The sequence below is a fragment of the Clinocottus analis genome, unplaced genomic scaffold, assembly GCF_023055335.1.
Source record: "Clinocottus analis isolate CAN_PGR_092001 unplaced genomic scaffold, fCliAna1.0.p SCAF_59, whole genome shotgun sequence".
NCBI classification, from domain to species: Eukaryota; Metazoa; Chordata; class Actinopteri; order Perciformes; family Cottidae; genus Clinocottus; species Clinocottus analis.
In genome coordinates, this window is record NW_027176217.1 from 308012 (window position 1) to 319946 (window position 11935).

An 11935-nucleotide genomic window follows, 5' to 3' on the forward strand; every position below is an offset into this window, starting at 1 on the left:
CAGGAGAGAGAATGCAGCTTTAACACATGAAGCATAGACTTCTATACCACCAGAGGAGTCGCCCCCTGGTGGTCAGGAGAGAGAATGCAGCTTTAACACATGAAGCATAGACTTCTATACAACCAGAGGAGTCGCCCCCTGGTGGTCAGGAGAGAGAATGCAGCTTCAACACATGAAGCATAGACTTCTATACAACCAAAGGAGTCGCCCCCTGGTGGTCAGGAGAGAGAATGCAGCTTCAACACATGAAGCATAGACTTCTATACAACCAGAGGAGTCGCCCCCTGGTGGTCAGGAGAGAGAATGCAGCTTTAACACATGAAGCATAGACTTCTATACAACCAGAGGAGTCGCCCCCTGGTGGTCAGGAGAGAGAATGCAGCTTCAACACATGAAGCATAGACTTCTATACAACCAGAGGAGTCGCCCCCTGGTGGTCAGGAGAGAGAATGCAGCTTTAACACATGAAGCATTGACCTTTCCGCTGATACTATCACTTCTCCACCGTCCCCATGTAACCTCTTCTTGTCTCCAGCTTCAGAACCGGTCCGTGGGCCTCCAGCAGGAACGGTGGGGTCTGTCCGGTGCCGGGGAGCTCAGGCAGGACGTGGAGCTGCATGTATGAGACAGCTTCATGGGCGTGAAGGACCATCTGGAGGATGGGACAGGCCACATCCTCAGCCTGGGGCTGGATCTGGACTACCTCCACGTGGAAGGCGGGCCTGAGCGGCAGGCGGGCCTGAGCACCGAGACGGGCACCGGGCACATCGGGGTCAAAGCCGGGGCCCCGAGCAACAGCAGCGACAGCCTCCTCGGTAGTAGCAGCACCAGCTTCAGCACCAACTCCAGCTTCAGCAGCAGCAGCAGTTGCAGCAACTTCTCCGACAGCGACGACGAGCGGCTCCAGAATGGGTCCGGTCCTGAAAACCAGCCGCCTCAGTGCTCCTCTGCCCTCCAGGCGGCCAGGCCGGACCTGGCACCGAACAGATCCCCCGGAGACCTCCCCCCGCAGCCGGAGACCCCGCCTCCACCCGACCCCCTCACGGACTACCGCGCCAAGGTGGAGTTCGCCCTGAAGCTGGGCTACCCCGAGGACCTGGTGCTGCTGGTGCTGAGGAAACTGGGCCCGGACGCGCTCATCAACGACGTCCTGGGGGAGCTGGTGAAACTGGGAACCAAGACGGAGGTGGAGCAGCAGGGAGGAGGCTCCGCCGTCTCCCGGTCTCCCTCCTCCTCCTCTTTGTCGTCCTCCTTGGCCTCCTTCTCCTCGTCCTCCAGCTCCTCCCTGGACTCCTGCCGGCCGCTGTGTCCGTCCCGGCTGCTGCAGGACAAGGACAACCTGCGCCCCGTCGTGCTGGACGGGAGCAACGTGGCCATGAGGTGAGGACGACGACAGGTGACGGCTGCAGGTCGCGGAGCAAAGGAACCGTCGGTTGTCGTCTGGCTGCCGTTAGCAGCTAGAGCTAGCCGCCATATGATCGCATGGCGTCCTGCAACATGCCAGAACTCGGTGCCGTCCCGCCCAGCGGGTTGTGTGTGACGCGTCCAGCTTTTTGTAGCGTGGATCAGACGCATTTACCTGTGATTGTAGGGAGTAAAGGGTGTTATACTGTGAAGGCAGATTTGTGTGTTTTTTACCCAAGCAAATTTCTGGTTTGTAAATTATCTCCAAATCTTTGCTCTCAAGAAAAAAAATCCTCGAAAAAAGATTTGCTCAAAAAAAAGAAAAAATCCTCTAAAAAAAGATTTGCTCAAAAAAAAAAAAAAACCTCTAAAAAAAGATTTGCTCAAAAAAAAAAATTTAAAAAAAGATTTGCTCCAAAAAAATTTTTTAAAAAAGATTTGCTCCAAAAAAAAAAAATTTTTTTTTTTAGCACAAATTTTAGTTTTGAGGGTTTTTTTTTGGAGAGCAACTTTTTTTTTGAGGGCAAATTTTTTTAGGGAGATTTATTTTTTCAGAGCATTTTTTTTTTGCCAGCAACTTTTTTTTTTTTTTTTTTGAGTGCGTATTTTTTTTTTTTTTGAGAGCAAATTTTAGTTTTGAGATTTTTTTTTTGGACAGCAATTTTTTTTTTGAGAGCAAATTTTTTTTGAGAGCAATTTTTATTTTATTTGAACAATTCTTTTAAAAAAAAAAAAAAAAAAAAGATTTGCTCCAAAAAAAAAAAAATCCTCTAAAAAAAGATTTGCTCCAAAAAAAAATCCTCTAAAAAAAGATTTGCTCAAAAAAAAAAATTTTTTTTTTTTGAGAGCAAATTTTAGTTTTTAGATAATTTTTTTTGAGAGCTAATTTTTTTTTTGAGAGCAATTTTTTTTTGAGGGCAAATTTTTTTTGGGAGATTTTTTTTTCAGAGCACTTTTTTTTGCAATCAATTTTTTTTTTTTTTGACAGCAAATTTTTTTGTCAGCAACTTTTTTTTCTTTTTTTTTGAGAGCATTTTTTTTTTTAGGGCAGATTTTTTTGGGAAGATTTTTTTTTTGAGAGCAAATTTTTTTTTGAGAGCAATTTTTATTTTATTTTAACAATTCTTTTTTTCTTTTTTTTGAGAGCGTTTTTTTTTTTTTTTTGACCACAAATTTTAGTTTTGAGGTTGTTTTTTTTGGAGAGCTACTTTTTTTTTTTGAGGGCAAATTTTTTTGGGAGATTTTTTTTTTAGAGCATTTTTTTTGCAATCAATTTTTTTTTTTTTTTTGACAGCAACTTTTTTTTTTAACAATTTTTTTTAACAAATTTCAGTTTTGAGAGCATATTTTTTCTGAGCTTTTTTTTTTTTTGGAGCTTTTTCTTTGTGCCAATTTTTGTTTTTAATTGAGATCAAAGATTTAGAGATAATTTAATTACAAACTAGAAATGCTTATGTAAAAAAGACACAAATCTACCTTCATATTATACTAAGACGGCCAGTTAGTTTGAAGCTGCTTTAGAAACAGGAAGTGTTCAAAATCTCCATGATAGTTTACAGGATATTCAACCTTTTGTTTCTTTATAACACATGTAATACTTGACTTATTTCCCTACAGGGTTTGTTCAAAGTTAATAAAGTAGTTTATGAATATTTGATATGAGTTAACAGATAATTACACTTCCTCCTCAGCATGGTGGAGTTTAGTTCTTGGCTTTTTGTTGGTTTACACTCGTCGTCTCACTCTTCGGTAGAGAACTGCGAGGGTTATGTGAGATAATTTAATGTAGAAATATCAATATCAATACCACTTTTTAGAAAAATATATTCTTATTTGAAATATTTGCATTAACTGTCAACTGTCGCAACATTTTATTTTGCCAAAAATGTTGTGCGTTGTTCACGTTTCTGCTGATTTGAACTTCTGATTAACTAAAGATGTATTTAATAACACAGGCTTTTTTCTTATATGTTTAAAACAAACTGTTGTGTAGCAGAGGGCAAAATAAAACAACAGTGATATCCGGTTTTCACTTCCAAATCTTCTCGTGAGGACAACATTTTGTTTGCGTTGGCGCCGCTGATTGTTCAACTTGTGTTTCTGCTCCTGCAGTCATGGAAATAAGGAGGTGTTCTCCTGCCAAGGCATCCAGCTGGCGGTTGATTGGTTCTTGGACCTAGGGCACCGGGACATCACTGTTTTCGTCCCGGCTTGGAGAAAAGAGCAGTCCCGCCCCGATGCGCTCATCACAGGTAACGGCTCCTGCCGCCGCAAAGCCACGATCAAACGAAGGCGTAAACAAAGCGTCAGGACGCCGATGAATCCTCTGCCGGGTCTGTGACTGTCCCCGTCTCCGTCCTCAGACCAGGAGATCCTCCGGCGCCTGGAGAAAGAGAAGATCCTGGTCTTCACGCCATCGCGCCGCGTGCAGGGCCGCCGCGTGGTTTGCTACGACGACCGCTTCATCGTCAAACTGGCCTACGAGTCCGAGGGCATCATCGTCTCCAACGACAACTACCGCGACCTCGCCAACGAGAAGCCGGAGTGGAAGAAGTTCATCGACGAGCGTCTGCTGATGTACTCCTTTGTAAACGACAAGTAAGAGAACTCGTGATCAGAGGAAGTGAAGTTGTCGGGAAGCAAAGAGAAAGATGCTAATTATTAGTGGACAAACACTAATGGAGGAAATGTGGCATTTTTAAAACACATAATAGACCAAAGCCATTAAATAAAAGGCCTCTGTGGGTCCAAACCACTAAAGATCACTTCAAGATGTTGTGATCGAGCACAATGCATTTCTGCAAGGGAGTTATCTGAGGACTTCCTATTTACTTGAACCGACACTTTCATTTCCTCATTGTTGTTCTTCTGATCTTGTATTAGCTTCACTGATCACATCACCCCCTCTGAAAAGAGACAGGTGTATCATTGAAGGCATCTATTGTCATAAAGATATGTTTGTTAGGGGTTCAATCCATTATCTGTGTATTCAGGTTCATGCCACCAGATGACCCACTGGGACGACACGGACCCAGTCTGGAGAACTTCCTGAGGAAGAGGCCTATTATTTCTGAACACAGGAAGCAGCCATGTCCTTATGGTAAAAACCCACAATGCACTTTCGGTGATGTCAGAGGAACCTTCAAGCATTCAAATTAACTAACAACATATTTATTTCTTAAAATATGGAATACTTGCTGGTTTGATTTGATTCTACATTTCAATAAATGACCCCTTTACTTGAAATGGTGACCTTTCTTTACAGCAGTGGAATCAACACAAATAATGCCATGAAATATATTCATTCAAGTATATTATTGACGAGTGAGTTTCTTTTTTTTCGTCCTTCAGGGAAGAAGTGCACATATGGCCACAAGTGCAAGTTTTACCACCCTGAAAGGGGGAGCCAGCCCCAGCGTGCCGTGGCCGACGAGCTCCGTGCCAGTGCCAAGATGTCGTCCGTGGTGTCTCGAGGCGTGCTGGAAGACGCCCTGATGCCGAAGAGACAAAGCTCCGGTCCACCCGAGGGAATGGCTGAAGCCGAGCGGAGTCGGGGCACTCCGAAGAAGCAGTGTGACCCCAGCCCTCACTGGTCCTTCAGCGACCTCCTGGAGGACAGGCTCCGGATGCAGTCGAAAGGGGAACGCCGGAGGGGAAGCAACAGCAGCGGCAGCAGCTGTAGCAGCAGCTTCCTGGGGTACCCGGCTCTGGGCGGACCCCCGTCGTCTGGAAGCCTCGACCGATGGGAGTACCCTGGATCCTCCGGACCGAGCCAGGCGGAAACGCACCGCAGATGCGAGTCTCCAGATCCGGGCTACAGCTCCCTGGTGAAGGCCTACTCCAGCCTCAGTCTGGTGGTGCCGCAGAGTCCTGAATGCTTCCTCCCGGCTGATCTGCAAGCCGGCTCGCTGCAGTCGGACTGCAGCAGTGACGGCAGCACAGACTCTTTCTCCCCGGACCTCTTGTTGGACGACGTCCCCAAGTGCCACCATCACCACCACCATCCTCACCACCATCATCATCACTGCTCCGGCCAGTACGTCCACCCAGTGAGCCGCGTTCCTCCTGGACTGGGCCACCACACCGCTCGCGGCTATCCAGTTGCTCAAGCGCCGCGGAGACAACGGGATTTTGGCTTGGAAGACCCTCCAGCTTCCGTTCCCTCTCGTGGACCTCCACATCCCTTCAAGTCCTTTTCGGCCTACCTGCCAGCGCACCTTCAGCATCCCTTGCTGAGCAGCTTCCCCGGGGAATTCCCAGCTTGCCCAACGCAAGCGTCCGGCGGCGCTCACTCCCGCTCGCAGAGCTCGCCGCTCGGCCGCGATTTGATGGGCTCTCTTTGGCAGGAGGGCGGGCTCCAAGACTCCCAAGTGTACAAAGGGTCACCGCTTCACTCCCGAATGAACCAACAACCCCAGCATTCGGTAAACTGGGACCCCCATTACCAGCAGTCCCCTAAGCCCCGCTACGACCCGTACGCCTTCCAGATCCTCCCAGAAGTCCCGGAGAAGGCTTGGCACTCGCCTTGGGGCCGGCAAACCCACTCGTCCCCCCGTGGCCTTTCAGGGTCCAGTCTCCCACCGCTGCCCCAGTTGTCCCTTCCACCCATCACCGCCCACAAGAGCCACCTGTCCCCGGCGCCGCCGCCCCAGGAGCCCCCTGCCTTGGGTCGATACCAGGACCTCAGAGAGAGGGTGTTTGTTAACTTGTGCCGCATTTTCCCTCCGGACCTGGTGAGGATGGTGATGATCAGGAACCCCCACGTGGTGGACGCCCAGGAGCTCGCGGCGGTGATCCTGATGGAGAAATCGCAGCACGGGTCTTGAAGCTGCAGGTTCATTGTAGCCGAGCTGCAGGTTCATTGTAGCCGGGCTGCAGGTTCATTGTAGCCGAGCTGCAGGTTCATTGTAGCCGGGCTGCAGGTTCATTGTAGCCGGGCTGCAGGTTCATTGTAGCCGAGCTGCAGGTTCATTGTAGCTGGGCTGCAGGTTTATCCCTCGCACTCGTCTTGATTATTAAAGTCAAGGTTGGGCAGAAGCGAAACAAAAGCACAATATATACAGCCGTTAATGTACTGCTTAAGTTTACTGCAGGGAAGTCGCCTCATTAACTTTAATGGTATCTTTGTAAAGGGAAATCCCCGAAAATGCCATATTTTTTTCTATGAATATATGCCTGCTAGTACAGCACTTAAGATCAGGAAAGGTTGGGGATTAATGTGCACGCTTGAGCTCAAGCTTTGAATCAAGATCCCGGTTTCTCTTCGGGAGGCCGTGAGTGTGTTTCATAGGTGACAACGTTGTTCATTTTAAATTATTTATTTGTTATATTTTAAGTTATTTACATATTTTTTAAATTATTCAGTTTTTTGGCACTTTTTTGTTATTGCTGTGTTTCCTCCTCAGCTTTTTTATGTTTTATTTTGGGCAATCATATCAGGGTAAAAGTGTAGCTCAAACTCCTACTTTCCATCTGAGTAAAAAATGCTTCTCTGTTTCCTGTCGCTGAGACGGTAGCGTGGGGTAAAGGAACATTTATTCAATCGTAAAGGTTCTTCATGCATTGCTGATGTTTTCCCGTCGTATCTGAGGCTTTCTGTGGTAACCGGCAGGTGGCCGATCAGATGCTGCGGTGAGATTTTGTGGATTTCCCCCAAACAGGGAAGTGAAACTCGAGCGAGACCCGCAAAAGAATATCGGAAAAACTCCGCTGGAAAAAAACCCCGAGCTGTTGTTTATTTCCTCTGCTCAGCTGACTTCACGCTTCATCGGCTTCCAGTACAGAATTTAATATAATTTTAGCTTTTTCATTAAAAAAAACACGTATAAACCCCGTTATAATTTGAATCATGTGAAGGCGGCTGTGGTGGAAAAGAAGATTGTTGGTTTATTTTTAAGTATGTGTTAATTTATTCCATGTTTACGTGTGTGAACATCTGTCTCGCTTTAGACACAGGGTCTCGTTTGTCCGCGGTGACGCCGCTAAACTCATCGTTTAGTCAAGAAAGACATCCAATTTTAAGAAAATTAACAAAATAAAAAGTGGGATTAAACCTTTCTCGATTCAGTTAAAAACCACCAAGGACTTGAAAGGAATTACCTCAGACGACTATAAGCTAATAACTCAATATTATTAACGTTATTTATAAATGGAGTTGTCGTTAAATCTATGAAATGTCAAAGCGTAGTGAAAAGTTTGATCAGAATTATTGTAAGGAACTGCGCTTCAGTATTTCTGTTCTCTTATGTACAAGTTGTTCTTCTCATTCAGCATCAGCACCAGTGGGATTGTGGGTCTGAACCAGCCAGACGACGCCTCTCTTTGTTGATACAAATTGTATCCTATAAACCTTTTTAAGCATTGTTTTTATATGAGAATATTTAAAGAAAAGAAAATATTTCGAGTTGAATATTTTTGAGTATTTGTGGCAAACTTTGTCACCTCCTGGTGCTGAGCCTATATTTATATTTTTAAAGTGCAGGGAAGAGCTTTTGGGAAACAGCTGTTGTTTCTATTGTCAGTGAAGTGGATCAGTTCTGTGTCGGCCCTGAAGAGGTGCAGCGCAGATCTGATGTTGTTGAAAGGTGTTAGAACTAAAACAAGGTCAAAAGGCGACGTTGTCTCATTTCTCGAGGGACATTGCGTTAGCGTGTTAGCTTCAATTGTCAAAGAAGTGCAGTAAGGAAATAAATAGAGGTTTTTATGAGCTTCCAGCTCACATCTGAGCCACGCCTCCAACTCTTACCACAAAAAAAAAAAGCCACAATGTGTTTTTCTCTCTCGTCTCTTATCGCTCGTACTTGAAAGATCTCTCCTGGGTTAAGATCTCTCCTGGGTTAAGATCTCTCCTGGGTTAAGATCTCTCCTGGGTTAAGATCTCTCCTGGGTTAAGCTCTCTTCTGGGTTAAGATCTCTCCTGGGTTAAGATCTCTCCTGGGTTAAGATCTCTCCTGGGTTAAGCTCTTTTCTGGGTTAAGATCTCTCCTGGGTTAAGATCTCTCCTGGGTTAAGCTCTCCTGGGTTAAGATCTCTCCTGGGTTAAGCTCTCTCCTGGGTTAAGATCTCTCCTGGGTTAAGATCTCTCCTGGGTTAAGCTCTCTCCTGGGTTAAGCTCTCTCCTGGGTTAAGCTCTCTCCTGGGTTAGGGTTAAGCCCTTCTGGGTTAATGTTAAACTCTCTCCTGGGTTAGGGTTAAGCCCTTCTGGGTTAGTGTTAAAATCTCTCCTGGGTTAGTGTTAAACTCTCCTGGGTTAGTGTTAAGCTCTCCTGGGTTAGGGTTAAGCTCTCCTGGGTTAGTGTTAAGCTCTCCTGGTTTAGTGTTAATCTCCCCTGGGTTAGGGTTAAGCTCTCCTGGGTTAGGGTTAAGCTCTCCTGGTTTAGTGTTAATCTCCCCTGGGTTAGGGTTAAGCTCTCCTGGGTTAGGGTTAAGCTCTCCTGGATTAGTGTTAAGCTCTCCTGGTTTAGTGTTAATCTCCCCTGGGTTAGGGTTAAGCTCTCCTGGGTTAGGGTTAAGCTCTCCTGGGTTAGGGTTAATCTCTCCTGGGTTAGGGTTAAGCTCTCCTGGGTTAGTGTTAATCTCTCCTGGGTTAGTGTTAATCTCTCCTGGGTTAGGGTTAATCTCTCCTGGGTTAGGGTTAAGCTCTCCTGGGTTAGGGTTAAGCTCTCCTGGGTTAGTGTTAATCTCTCCTGGGTTAGGGTTAATCTCTCCTGGGTTAGGGTTAAGCTCTCCTGGGTTAGTGTTAATCTCTCCTGGGTTAGTGTTAATCTCTCCTGGGTTAGGGTTAATCTCTCCTGGGTTAGGGTTAATCTCTCCTGGGTTAGGGTTAAGCTCTCCTGGGTTAGTGTTAATCTCTGCTGGGTTAGGGTTAATCTCTCCTGGGTTAGGGTTAATCTCTGCTGGGTTAGGGTTAAGCTCTCCTGGGTTAGGGTTAAGCTCTCCTGGGTTAGGGTTAATCTCTCCTAGGTTAGGGTTAAGCTCTCCTGGGTTAGGGTTAAGCTCTCCTGGGTTAGGGTTAAGCTAACGGTTAGTCGTCGCTGCTTCCTGTCTTCAGCGGTTCTCTTGCTCCAGCTGGCACCGTGTGCTACTGTTCTGCTCCTCTGAAAGGTGTCGCGTTAACATTCCTGTGGATACAAAAAAGGATAAAAATTTAGAAAGCTTCTTCAGTGTATGAGGGCAAAAGCTATTTTTCTATTACCATGAACTTGTTCAGAGTTATGTTTTTCTATGTTCACCTGCAGGAAGAGATTGTAACACGGGGACGCTCGCTCTGACCGTTGTGTTTTCTCCACAAACGTTACGACGAGTGTTCAGACTGAATGTGATGCCAACCGAGCAAAAACGCAGCGCTGCACTTCTGTTGTGATATTGAACTCATCCTCAACGCTCCACCTGAACTCGTCTGGACAGAAACAGTCGGCTCCGGCGGTTCCGCCCCTTTTTCTGCCATTTTGTTCACGTCCGTCTCCGTCCACGCGTATCGGCACAACTATGAAGGGAGATTTGTGTCTTTTTTACTCAAGCATTTCTAGTTTGGAATTAAATTATCTTTAAATCTTTGCTCTCAATTTTAAAAAAAATTGCCAAAAAAAACGCTCTCAAAAAAAAAATATGCTCAGAAAAAAAATCTTCTCTAAAAACTGAAATTTGCCCTCAAAAAAAAAAAAAAAGAATTGTTAAAATAAAATAAAAATTGCTCTCAAAAAAAAAATCTTCCAAAAAAATTTGCTAAAAAAAAAAATTGCTCGCCAAAAAAAAAAAAATCTCAAAACTAAAATTTGCTCTCAAAAAAAAAAAACCGTCTCAAAAAAAATATTTTTTTTATAGGATTTTTTTTTTTTTTTTGAGCAAATCTTTTTTTAGAAGATTTTTTTTTTTTTGAGCAAATCTTTTTTATAGGATTTTTTTTCTTGAGAGCAAATATTTGAGATAATTTACAAACTAGAAATTTGCTTGGGTAAAAAAGACACAAATCTACCTTCATACACAACGTTCCCATTAAAGAAATCGAGTCGACACCGAGTTTGAAAAGACAGATTGAATAGAAACTGATTTTCCTTTTTTTAAATAAGTAACCAGTGCAACATTCTCACTGGCTGCTCTTCTTCTGGTCACAAACTCTGTCAAATAAAATAAAAACCTGCATTTCGATGGCGGCAGTGCAAAACCTCTTATCTGCAAAATGATCCAGGAAAAGTTTGGGAGAAAACTTCCCATCTGCACTTTCAGTATTTTTCTTTTTTTTATGTTGTATTATGTATCGGGTATCCTTAAAAAACTGCATTTTGCAAGATAACCACAAGTTATTTAATTTTATTCTCAAAAAAGTGCATTTTTCAGACAGGAGGTTTTGCTCCTCGGCCATGGATACACGCTCTTATTTTGGTGGGAAAAGGAGTTCCTGGACCTTTGTCAGCCATCTTTCTGTGACTTCATCCAAACTGCACTTGATTTTTTAGTTTTTGTTCTCATGAAGCTGCAGATTTGCTATTTCTTTCTTCTTCTTCTTCTTCTTCTTCTTCTTGGTGAATTGTTGCGGTGCGTTTGTTATAAAAACGTAAAACACGTCAGCGTTCAGGATCGATCCCGCGTTCCTCGCAGGAACCGATGAGTGTTCCTGTTTTTCCCGGCGTGCGTCATGTCAGTCTGAACACACCTTTGTGGGTTTTGTCTGTTTTTGTAATTTGTTGCTCTTTTTTCACTAAAAAGGTCAAAATCTACAAGACAGACGTGTCAAATATCAGCGCCTTTATTTCTGATGTGCTTTAATGCAGCTTAACTTCATAAATACTCAAAGTGCCGCCTCTTCAGGGACCAAAGCCACGTACAAAGGCTGTTTTATTGCTCCCTCCTGCTCAGGTCAGCGGTGGTTATATGAAACCAAAAGATGAAAGACGATATTAAAGTGTTTGATCATTGCTGCTGTTTCACTTTTTCCTGCTGGCAGATGAAGCGTTTCACTCCAAAAGATTGTCCAAAGCTGTCACGTGCAACCGAAGCCCCGCCCCCTTCTACGGCGGCCTCCACTGATTGGTTGATGGACAGAACGAGCCCGCTCGAAATACATTAAACATTTCAGCAAAAGACAAAAAGAAAAGAAACTTGAGATTCACACAAAATTAGTCCAAAATGCTTTTTTTCCTCCTGTTGTCATTGATCGTGTCTTTGTTCATCTTTTTCTTCTCTTCTTTCATAAAAAAGTAAAACGTGACTTTGGACGAACTCGACTTGAGCTTTAGGAACTGAAACCCAAAACAAAAGCTTGGAAAACAAACTGTGGCCAAATGAGACGTGTTGACTGTTGTGTTGATGTAAATGTGAGCAATAAAAGCCCGTCAAGCTTTCACGTGTTGCTGGTACTTTCCTGATGAGCGCACTGTGTTTCTGCAGGGACATAGAGGTGTATTTATGCATTTATATTCATATATATATATATAGATATGAACTCAATCTCAATGGATGGAGAATGCGAGCACAAATATAGAATATTGAAGTATAGTTTCATATCTGTTTGGCTCAAACACAAAGAGGAACT

The 11935-nt window shown here is 44.3% G+C and overlaps 1 protein-coding gene across 1 annotated transcript; it reads left to right on the plus strand.

Moving 5' to 3' along the window:
* The first annotated feature begins 626 nt into the window (after positions 1–626).
* LOC137803559 (probable ribonuclease ZC3H12C) lies at positions 627–6230 on the plus strand. Its single transcript, XM_068602098.1, has 5 exons — positions 627–1380; positions 3517–3656; positions 3768–4002; positions 4398–4504; positions 4756–6230. The coding sequence occupies exons 1-5, from the start codon at positions 635–637 to the stop codon at positions 6228–6230; spliced, it is 2703 nt and encodes a 900-aa protein (XP_068458199.1). The 5' UTR covers positions 627–634.
* Positions 6231–11935: the final 5705 nt, after the last annotated feature.